The sequence below is a fragment of the Acanthisitta chloris genome, unplaced genomic scaffold (genome assembly GCF_000695815.1).
Source record: "Acanthisitta chloris isolate BGI_N310 unplaced genomic scaffold, ASM69581v1 scaffold29289, whole genome shotgun sequence".
NCBI lineage: Eukaryota > Metazoa > Chordata > Aves > Passeriformes > Acanthisittidae > Acanthisitta > Acanthisitta chloris.
Genome location: NW_008692403.1, coordinates 14,093 through 26,103, shown reverse-complemented (window position 1 = coordinate 26,103; position 12,011 = coordinate 14,093). Strand labels below are relative to the sequence as shown.

General features: G+C 39.1%; 1 protein-coding gene across 1 annotated transcript in view; it reads left to right on the top strand.

The window, feature by feature from the left end:
* PTPN21 (protein tyrosine phosphatase, non-receptor type 21) overlaps window positions 1–9,703 on the top strand; it is a gene marked incomplete at its 5' end in the record, with an annotated part of 10,540 nt that extends 837 nt beyond the window's left edge. Inside the window, 7 exon segments of the mRNA XM_009082665.1 lie at window positions 1–966; window positions 3,271–3,408; window positions 5,558–5,779; window positions 6,983–7,111; window positions 7,433–7,667; window positions 8,475–8,635; window positions 9,445–9,703. The exon segment at window positions 1–966 is cut by the window's left edge and continues 482 nt beyond it. Coding sequence (XP_009080913.1) covers window positions 1–966; window positions 3,271–3,408; window positions 5,558–5,779; window positions 6,983–7,111; window positions 7,433–7,667; window positions 8,475–8,635; window positions 9,445–9,573 — 1,980 coding nt within the window.
* Between the last annotated feature and the right edge of the window lie 2,308 nt (window positions 9,704–12,011).

Here is a 12,011-nt window from a genome sequence, read left to right as displayed (position 1 = left end):
CCTGCTGAAAAGCGCCCAGTTGTTGGGGCAGTCAGTGTGCCTGAGTTGACAAATGTGCAGCTACAGGCTCAGGACTATCCAGCACCAAATATAATGAAGACCCAAGTGTATCGACCACCTCCCCCATACCCATACCCAAGACCTGCAAATAGTACTCCAGACCTTTCACGACATATCTACATCAGCAGCAGCAATCCAGATCTTATCACCCGGAGAGTGCACCATTCTGTCCAGACATTTCAGGAAGACAGCCTGCCTGTGGCACATTCTCTGCAGGAAGTCAGTGAACCTCTAACATCAGCACGCCATGCTCAGCTGCAGAAAAGGAACAGTATTGAAATAGCAGGCTTGACTCCTAGCTTTGAAGGAATAAGAATTAAAGAGAGGACCATGTCAGCTTCTGCAGCAGATGTGGCTCTTCCAAGAGTTATCTCAGAAGGGTCACAGCCCAACATTCTGATGGAGAGAACAAAGCAAAAAGAAGGTGAGCAAGAAGAATGTGTGAACTGTGATCATAAGAAAACCCTTTCAGATGCCACTATGCTGATTCACAGCAGTGAGGAAGAAGAAGAATTTGAAGAAGAAAACAAGGCTGGTACAAGTCTTTCTCCTCTCCCTGAAGACCAAACCCAACTTTCATCTGTTATGGGAGGTTATTCTCATGATTCAGTACTGAACTACCCTTATAGCTCTGTTGCTTCATCTGCTGGCCCTTTGCATATTCTTGAGCCTAAATTACATATTACAGAGGCAGAAAAGAGAATGAAAGATATGAGCCCTGTTCATTTGCTAGTAGAAAGTCAGGTACAGAGAAGAGGGGAAGGACTGCTTACTCCATCTATGTCGGAATCTGATCTTACAACATCAGGGAGATACAGAGTAAGGAAAGACTCAGTAAAGAAGAGACCTGTGTCTGATCTTTTGTCAGGGAAGAAGAATATTGTGGAAGGCCTTCCCCCACTAGGTGTAAGTGGATACTATTTCTCTTGCTTTGGGTTGTCTGTATCAGAAATTGTTTGGGGCTTTTGTTTGAGATTTGGGGTTCTTTTAATCAACTCAAAATACTTCTAAAGCATGTGACTTGAAAGCTACCTTAAGCTTGAACTTTATTTTTCTGTGTTTCCCTGATTAACTTTGCTTAGCTGTCTTTTATCCCCTTCTCTGCCATGTCTGAGTTCTGTTCGTATTGTCCTCCCGCACAAATCTAGTTGTGCAGCCTCCAACAGTCTGATACACCTAACTTGGCTAGGAACTGAGGGATGAGCTAATTTAAAGTTAGCTCTAGATCCCAATTCTGCCCTACCTGTCCTTATCTGGAACAGAAGCGACTCTTTGAATTCTACTACCAGCTTTCTAATTCCTCTCACTGAAAAATCATGTAGCTGAATGTTTACTTTTTAAAATTGGTTTGCTTTCTTCTCTGACCTAAGAGGGGACCTGACACATTAGGCAATAAATTCTTTCCTTGCATTCTCTTCTTTACTCCATGCCTTCCCCTTTCCACATCTCTTCCCTTTTGCCTTCTCTTCAAGATGTTTTTATCCCATTAAAGGTAGTTCTTGCTTGCCATGTCTCTTTCTCCTACTTCAACTGTATGAAGCTATAAATAGTGAAAAACTGCAAGTTTCACCTTTCCTGTGATTCCCACGTCATAGAAACATCAAGGCCTGTGAGGACTGTACAATTTCACTGGCATTCCTTGCCACCCATTTTGGTTTACACTTTTGTTCAGTTCTACGTAGTCTGTGACAGATTTCAAGTGCTAATAGAGGAAGACCATTTTTATTATAATTTTGACTTTTAAAAGTGATTGCTATTAACTTTGACTGCCTGAGTTAGTGTCAAATAGTTTTCTGCATAAATTGGACTACAGAGGAACTACTATATAACTTCTACTGCTGTAGTAACTTAGAGCTGATGCTGCAAAAACTAACCAATACAAAAGCTATGTATTGAAATAGTTGCTGCTCTCAATTTTTTGTCTGTCAGACTTGTTATACATGAAGCTGAGCATGATAAAATGAACCTTCATCAGCTTCAGTTAATTTTATAATTGTGTATGTTTTTCAGCATCTCCTTCCTCATGCTTTTTTTAATGTGGCTATCAAAAAAAAAGTGTTAGGTTTTCTTCTTGTGTTCACATTTAATCAGTTAGTATTTGTTCTCCATGACACATTTTCGGACACTAATATATCTACCAAAATCATACCCTGCTTTTCCTTCTGACAGTTATGTAAATGTTCCAGTCAACCTTTGAAATCAAATTGATATTAGAACTTTTTCACTGGAAGTGTTCAGTAACATGGTTTGTAGTTCAGTAACATTTAAGAGTGTCATTGCATAATACAAAATATTACCTGTCTGTATTCAATACTGAGATGAATATCCTGGTTACAAAACTGGCCCCTACCAATGTTTGCATGCTTTGCTTTTCAGTGAACTTTTACTGTTGTGTTTGTGTTCACTACACTTTTAAATGTGGTCTCATCCTCTTAGCTTTGTCTTCCTATTTCTTGCCCCTTTTTAAAAAGCTTTTGAAAGCATTGATTATCATTCAAGCACATACACACTCATGTTTTCAGTGTAATTATGTTAACAACCAAACTTAGCTACTGCAGGACAATGAAGCTTTCTCTTCCATTTTTTCAAAGAATAATTAGTATTTATTCTTTCATAGAAATATCCTTTTGACATTTTTCTCAAATAATGAATGGTAACTTCCATAGTTTAGATTCATGGCCTGATCCAGGACTCAAATCTGTCTGCAGTTCTGTGTTCATGTTTTGTATGTGCAGTTCGTTGCAAACTTAGTAAAACATTTAACTCTATCCAAATATCTTAAAGTTATATGCTCATTGTAATGCCTGTTTGTAGGGAAGCAAAGTGCCTGCAAACTGAATAGTCTAGTAAAGAACCATTTTTATGTATTTTTGGGGTTGGGAAGTAATTTCAGTTCTGTCCAAGAATGTTAATTACCCAGAGTTGTCACCTCACACCCTCAGTCCTGAGCTTTGTGGGGAACAATATTTGTCATTCTTATGCAGTTTCATTAACCTGTCTGGAATGAAGACAGACTTGTGTTGTGTCCTTGGAGGAATGTAGTCCCACCACCCTAATCTCTCACTGCAGTGCTTATCAAAAAAAAGGTCAGAGCTGTTTGCAGAAGGGGTCAAAGAAGTATCCTTTGCTTAGCTGAACTCGTCTGGTTTCTGCTGTGTAACTTCATCAGATACTTAAGAATATTTACAAGTTTTAGCTTTTCTTTTGCAGGGTATGAAAAAGAATAAAAATGATGCAAAAAAGATGGGGCCTCTAAAGCTAGCTGCCCTAAATGGCCTAGCTTTGACTAGAATGCCTCTGCCAGATGAGGGGAAGGAAGAATCAACAAGAGCAACAAATGATGAACGGGTATGTTGAAGTTTTTTAATGCTTGATTTACACTACCAATTTTTCCAAATGAAATGCATGTGAATGGTGCTTTTTGTTGACTTGAAAATTCTTCAAATTCAAAAAAATTCAAATGCTGAGAATAGAAACAAAATGAAGACTGAGATTTCTGATTGATAAGTAATTGCTAGAAGTATTGAGTGTAACTCAGATGTTTAAGATACAGTGATTCACTTATAATTTACCCTTTACACATAAGAAGCAAAGTAACCAGTATCTGCTGATGTATTTTTAAGCAATTCTTTCTGTTTTCTTTCTAATTTTGGGTTTTCTAGAGTGAAAATGTATGAAATTAAAAATTCTGAGTGTGAGATTGAACCTAGTTTAAATTATTAGCAATTCATACCGTGTTTAGAACAAATTTTGCAGTTAAATAACATCCCCAGAGTACAACTTGTGCAGATTGTATTTATCTGTTTTCCTCATGTGGATCCCATAAAATATATCGAACTTGTTTGATTTAAATTCAGTCAAAGATCTCAGATCAATGAGAGGACATCAGGTTCCAGAATCTGAGGATTATTCATTGAGAAATATAAGACTTCATCTGCATCAGTAAATATGCTTTAGCCTCTCTCATACATCATTACACAAGTGCAGGGAAGTGAAATATGGTCAATATTTGGCCTGTGAAGGGCTATGTAGAGCAGTGCTTCATGACACATCTGACCAGGGACAGCTAGATACACCAGGGCTATGGTAATTACTGTCCATTCTGTGACCAGGGGTCTCTTTAGAATCAGGTTCTGAGCATGGTTGGTGATCCTCAGCTGCAGTCCCCCTCTAGTTTAAATTTTGCCAGTCACTGAGCAGTGATTAGAACCTGAAGGAACAGAATCATAGAATCATAATAAGGAATAGTCTTGCTCTTACCAGCTGCAGTTTTAAGGAACAGGCCAAGAAAATTCATAGCAAGTCATTCAGTCTTGGAGTTTGAAGTCTTGGAGTGAGATCCACAGAAAGGACATCTGACTGTTCCATTTCGACACAGCTGAAGTTCTTTTTGAACTACATATACATTCCTTTAAGATGCTAAGGGACAAAAATCAACACTGTGTTACTGAAATACAGTTCTACATTTAGTACCTGTTTCATTATTTCCTCTTACTTAGAGCCATCATCTCTTTCTCGATTGATCTTTACTGAATTAATAGCCACATTATTATTCAGCTAGTTCTGCCCAAAACATATAATGAAGGAGTGTGTCCAGTCAATGTATTGGTGTGCAAATTGCATATGGTTGGAGTTTTACACCTTCCTCTGCAACATTTGGCATACTTCTTTGATACTGGACACTGATCTGATACTGCAGAGCAGTTGCTGTGAGAGCCTGGGGACATGTGACATAGATGAAATTTTCTGGCGGAAATCTTACATATTATTCCTCTAATTATTGTTGGCAAAGAGATGCTGAAATTCCACAAAGTGTCTTATGATTTAGAAAGAACTTGGTTTCAAAGGAATACATGGGGGGGAGAGGAGGGAGGGAGGTATCAGCTTATTAAATAAACCAGATCGAATTTTACTAGTAGAAAAAAATTCTGGATTTATATCTCAGCTGCAGCAAGAGATTCTACAAAGGTTTTGCTGCTGCATGCAAAGTTTAGTTTTTCTCCATCCAAACTATAAAGTGTGTTATGTTGTTGTCGGTGGTTTTGTTTGGTTTATTTTGTTACAAGGTTAAAGGAAACATTTTCAAATGTTGCCATCTAACATGTGCTATTGAGCGGGTGGATTAAGAAGTATTTCTTGTTCAATGGTATTTGAGGCAGTTTGCAGTAGAGCATTTTTGCATAGCTATCTCGTTGGCCAAATTTATTATTTTTTTCCCCAACTGGGTTGTCTTTATAGAAACTGTGAAGTGATTTTTCCTTCACCAGTGGTATCCACAGAGGTCTTGGAGAACTAATGAAGTAGAACAAAGTTCCTGCTAGTTAGAGTTGCTTCTAATTTATTCTGGTATGTTTGCGAAAACATTAATAGCTGGAAAAGAATTGAAGAAATATGTAGGAGAAGAAAATGCATCCATTTTATCCTTCATGAATTCTCTGTTAAAACAGACTCACCTCAGGATGTGACTTTGTGTGGTTATCTGGGTTGTGTCTTCCAGTGTAAGATGCTGGAGCAACGGTTAGAGCAGGGCATGGTGTTTACTGAGTACGAGCGCATCCAGAAAAAAAGGCTAATGGATGGTGAGTGCTCCATAGCTCGACTTCCTGAGAATGCTGAAAGAAATCGCTTCCAAGATGTCCTTCCTTATGATGATACCAGAGTAGAGCTAGTCCCAACCAAAGAAAACAACACGGGTTACATCAATGCATCTCATATCAAGGTGAGAGAAATACTCCTGGAGAAATATTTTCCGGTTCGTGTGGTAACTGAAAATGCATTTGGCTACTAATTTTAGTTTGGTCAGATGGGGGAGAATCCCTCCATCTTTCCCTTCTTCAGAGTGTTCTTTGGGGAAAGGAGGAACTCATTTTCCTCATTACCTAGAATGATGGAGGGTTAATTACTGGAGTGCTCTTCTCCATTTCGCTTCTGTATTGGTCTACTGTTTCCTTTCTCTGTCTCAATTCCCTTGGGATTGGTGCTAACAGAAGGCATGTCCATTCCTATCAGAGTTAAGAAGGCAAATAGCTTTAAAACAAACGGATCCTCTGCAATGATTATGATATTTTTGAGCTGCAGTGACAGTCATTATTTCTTCTTTTTCCATACTCTCAGACTATCCACAACAGGCAGTAAACTACCTCCCTGCTTAAGCTCTTTTGGATGGTTAGGGCAACTAATGGAGCCAGGGGAAAATCTGCTTTTTCAAAACCTTCAGTTGCCTCCTTTCCCTGTCCTTAACTCTTTAAACTCTGTTTTAAAAAGTGAAGAATTTGCAGAGTGATGGTGAGAACCTTCCAGGGAATTCATTCATTTTCAATAAATTTACGTACAAACATTAATAGCTGGAAAAGCATTGAAGAAGTTGTAGGGTAGGGGGTAAGTGCAGTTATGACTGGCTTCATGCTTTCTCTGGAAAGAGTCGAGATTTTCCAAGCAGCAGCTGTAGTTGTGTTGTTGTCTTTTCTAAATAAATCTGTTTGGACACTGACATAGTACTATAGTTTCTCTACTTCATTCACAAATGTTGAGTGAATCTTCTGACCCTTCTCAAACAAGAAACTGTTTAGGAAACAAAAACTATTTCTGAATTTTTAGTACTTGTAATAGCATTTACAGCACCAGGGTATGAAAGATTCTCTCAACCTGAATTAGCTACAATACCTTAAATTCACCGAAGAGAAATGTGATTTTAATTTCTCAGTTTTACATTACGATGTAAAATGCATTTCTTTAGCTGTGAGCCTATACAGCTGTGTGTCTTGTCATCTAATGCGGCAAGATGCAAGCTGAAAGATGGGGCAGATATAACTCACAGTGGCCTCCTACTTCTGCAGTGTTGCTGTCTTTTTTCGTTTTGCTGACTTTGGAACTGGGGGAAGGGTTTTCAGTAGGTACTGATCTATTGTCTTTCTGTTTACAGATCTCTGTGAGTGGTATAGAGTGGGATTACATTGCTACACAGGGCCCTTTGCAGAATACATGTCAGGATTTCTGGCAGATGATCTGGGAACAAGGGATTGCCATCATAGCTATGGTGACAGCAGAGGAAGTGAGTATAAATTGAGTCAGGTTTCTCCCAGAAATCCCACAATGAGTTTTTTATAATCTGCTAGAGGAGGGGTGGGGTCTTTGCTCCAACAAGAAAACCAATCAAAGATGAATTTCTAGTGACCACTTTGCTATTCCCTCTTGATTTCCTTAGCGGAAAGATGAATTCACAAACTCTTTCCGCTGGCAAGTTGGTTTATTCAGTGAGAAACCATAACACTCTAGTAGTACTTGATAGAGGAGAGATACAGTTGGTACTGCAGGAGCATTAGTTGTATGAATGTTCTTCTGTTTCTTGTTAAGCAAGTGTTTTACTTCTCAGGAAAGTGGGCGAGAGAAAAGCTTCAGGTACTGGCCACGGCTTGGTTCAAGACACAACACTGTGACATATGGAAGATTTAAGATCACCACGCGATTCCGTACTGACTCAGGCTGCTATGCAACTACGGGTTTGAAGATTAAACATCTTCTCACAGGACAGGAGAGAACAGTTTGGCATCTGCAGTATACTGACTGGCCAGAGCATGGCTGTCCAGAAGATTTGAAGGGATTTCTATGTAAGTCGTACTTAACAGCTTTGTTTTGGGGTGTGGTTTGTGGTGGATTTTTGTTGGGGTTTTTTTAATACCTCCTAAAATGGCTGCTATATATGAATTAGCTTTTGATAAGTTTGCCAAGCATTCTGCTGTAACAGGTTTCTTCACAGCAGCAAGAGATACTGAATGACATTTTTAGCAGGAATATACCTGCCAGTTTAGCAAAGTCACTATTTATGTCTAAAGCAAATACTTTACTAAAAGTTCATATAGATTAAAACATAACTGAATCACATGCTACGTTTGAATATGTTCCAGCAGTAGCAAGATGGCCATGAGCCACCTTTAGTAGGGAATAGGAGAACATGACAAGGAAACCCTTACAAAAGTTAGATGATTCCTCCACAACAGATCTATAAAAATCCAACAATCTGTCTTACCTTGGTTGGGCTATGACTTGTGATTTATACAGTGTACATTTTCCTGTGGGATGTCAATCATAGAATCATAGAACCAATCGGGTTGGAAAAGACTTCCAAGACCATCAAGCCCAACCCTACCATCATTACTAGACCATGGCACTAAGTGCCACATCCAGTCTCATATTAAAAACCTCCAGGGATGGTGAATCCACCACCTCCCCAGGCAGCCCATTCCAATGCCTGATTACTCTCTCTGTAAAAAATATCTTCCTAATATCCAACCTAAACCTCTCCTGGCAGAGCTTGAGTCTGTGCCCTCTTTTTCTGGTGGTTATACAGCATAATAGCATGGCTTATGGGGCTTCATCTCCTGATTTAATTACTCTTATCTTGTTGGACTCAACAGCGTACTTGGAAGAGATACAGTCCGTGCGGCGCCATACGAACAGCACTGCCGAGCCCAAAAGCTCTAATCCTCCTGTGCTGGTGCATTGCAGTGCAGGTGTAGGACGAACAGGAGTGGTCATACTGTCAGAGATCATGATCGCCTGCTTGGAACACAATGAGGTGATCTTTTTCTTTCTTGTGATTTAAATAATGTTAGGTAGTGGAAGAGTAAATAACCTGCCTAAAATATTTTATGGCTGTTCCTCTGAGTAGCCTTAGGAGGGGCTCTTACAACTATGGTTTTCACCATTCACCAGAAGTTAATAATCTTCTAGAGTTGCTCACATACACACCAGGTTACTGGAATGCTCATTTGGATTCTTGACTCCTTAAGATGTTGAATCACTGAGTGGAACAAGGTATGCCCTAGGCTACTGAGCATATTTCAGGATTTTGTCCTGACTTTACCACTTCTTGCCTTAATTATAATGGATAATATTCAAGAACATGCTTTGTAGCCAGTCTCTGTACTTGTTATTAAGTATTTTGTTCCTAAATGTAGTGTATTTGCAGTATCAGTTTCAACAGAGGACAAAGTGGTAGTTTAATAGTAAAACCCTGTCCTATCAGTTTCTAGCCAGAAGTGAACAGCTGTAAGGTGTTTATTAGTAATATAATATGCCAGCTGAGACTCAGCAAACATTGTTTCCTTGTGCATCCCTGTCCTAACACTGTGAAGGACTTTCTCAGCCATTAGAATTGTGAAGATCCATACCCCATGAGATAGGTAACTTCACCATTATGCATATTTCACTAATGATCAGTTGTGTAGTGCAGTCCATACTCCAGGTCTGGGCAATGAACTGTCAGAGATTAAATGAGAACAGCTGATTCTGCCCTTAGATCACTGCTCTGAACCTTCTGCTGAGAATGTGAAGCCAGTTTATTTGTTCACCAGTCACCTGTAATGGTTTCCCCTCTTCCTCCAGATGCTGGACATCCCACGAGTGCTGGACATGTTGAGGCAGCAGAGAATGATGATGGTGCAAACTCTTTCGCAGTACACTTTCGTCTATGGAGTTCTCATTCAGTTTCTCAAAAGTTCCAGACTTATCTAATTCCTGCCATTTCCTAAGGGACACTGCAAGAGTTTACAGAAAGAAAAATCACAGTTGTCCAGACAGACCTGCTCTCAGTGGTGTTTTCTTCCTATGATGAATCACATGGTTACCTTCTAGGGCTGCTATGTGGCTGTTAAACATGAGTCAGTGTAACAGTCCCTACAAAGCAGGATCTTCACTGGGCTGAATTCCTCCCATGTTCAGCTGCAGTCCTATTAAGGAATGATTTCACTTGTACTGGTCTGTAGTACTTCCACACGTGTTTTAGAATGGTGTTACCCCGGGCAAAATAAGTATCTTATGGAATGGAGGTACATAGCACAATTGTACTCCCATTATGTTTTAAAACTGTTGACTGTGTGAAAGCTAAAATCTGTAGGTGCACATGGGGTGAGAAACCTGCTCCTTGGGGATGTCAGGGTCTTAGGCAGTTTCATTCTGCTTTCAGTTTTATATTTAGAACAATACATCTCTATTTTTTAAAATGAACTCTTGGTTTCCTCTGGTTTACTTAGCCAAATTAGCAGCTCTTAGGTATTTTAAGCTGTTGCTTTAAGGGCAGTTATTTTTATATTCAGCATTTTTAGATTAAAAAAAACCCCCAAAACCACAACACAAAACTTTTTAAACAGGACAATGTTTTCAGAGGAGAAGACTGACAATGTTTGAACTAACTTTTCAAAGATTATGCCAAAAGTCCTAGGGGATGCTATTGGTAGTTAGTTGCAGTGCTGTGTAATAGAACTGACAAGTGACAGTTGATGGTAACTGTTGATAACTTCCATTTGAGCAGAGGCATTTTTATCTGCCACAAGCAGGGAGAAATCTTGTAAGCATCCAGGAGGTTATTGGAAACAAATGGATGAGAGAAAGTGCATATTCAGTATTATTCACATATTTAGAGGACAGTTTGATTTTACTGGCTGAAATCAAAGTGGATACAAATGTTGTAAGCACCTTTTTGCTTTTTTATTTATGTAGTTAAACATAGAAACTATAATCATGCATTGTTTCATATGGTAATATACCATTGCTAACCTGTTATTTTAGGAAGAGGTTTTTAAGTTGTGGCAGTGAGAGAACCAAATTGGGAGTAAGAAGGTGCATAGTGGCAAAGTGGAAATGAGTGCATGGAGTAGAATGGAGGAGGTGTGGCAGCTATGATTGCTGGTTTACACAGTGCAAAGATGACCATTAAAAACGTTAATGTTCCCAGTCAAGAAAGCTCTTATAGCACTGGAAGTTTCTGTAGAGCCCTCCAGATTATTTTGTCAGTGCCAGAGCAGATATTGTGCATGATTGCAATGAAGAATTTTTGAGAACACTTGTAGGATGTAAGAGCTCTTAGAGGTAGCACTGAAGACATGGGTATTTTAGGAGCTGTGTAGGTGGCTGAGTCAGTGGCTGTGGCATGGACCTGAAGATGAATCATATCTTTGGCAGTTTCCATTTTGTCCCATGGGACTGGTCTAATGATGATATCCCTAAATAGTCCTCAGTCTGTGGTTTTCAGATGGGGACAACGTGATGCTTGCTGCCTTTCCAAATGTTTTGAGATGCTGAGTTGAAAATCCTTATTCAAAAGTGAGCTATAGTTTTTAGATATCTGGTCTAATTTCAAAAAACCCCATAGCAGGCCAGTCTGCAGGCTTGGTTATGTGTACATTTCCCTTGGTACCTGCTCAGTAAAATGCAGTGAAACTGAAAGTCGTGCATATTATCAGTGCTGAACTTATATTTCTGGGCTCTAACAAGGGTTTGGAAGCTATTAAAACACTTTCAAAACAATAATTGTGCCCCAAAACATTAATTAAGAACAATAAATAGGTTGCCTCAATTTCCTCTGTAATAAGCTACTTCCACAGAGAAAAACACATGGTCCAAATGACACTGTGCTAATATGTCATTCTATGCAAAATGTGTTGCTTTAAGGTGCACTGTATTGATCTGGTGCTTTCAGGTCTGCTTGGAGGCAGTCGGAACTGTTGCAGTGTAAGTTAAATTGATTATTTCAGACTGGGCAAAAGAAATGTTCTTCTTATATAAAATGCCTAGGAATTATTAATTTGCCAAATGTAAAACTGGAAGTCCAGAGGAAACCAGTTACTGATGACTGATTCTGTATATACAAATCTTGCAAGCAAACCAGTTGGACATACCTGTGTTGACAGAAGTACTGAAAGAAAACCAACATCCTTAGCTGTTTGTATCATACTGTGTTTTAAAAACAATGTTAATTTTTGCCACAGTTCACTTCTGTCTGCAGAAATCTATTTGAATGGAAAGCAGGCTCTAAACTGTAGCTTGTCCCTTTTCCATTTCTAAACTTTGGACTGTGATCTTCATAACCTGATATGTGCAGATTTAATGACGTGATGTACAACCAGAACTTCAAGCAACAGTTTTTGCTGTTCAGCAGTTACTGGGACAGAGCA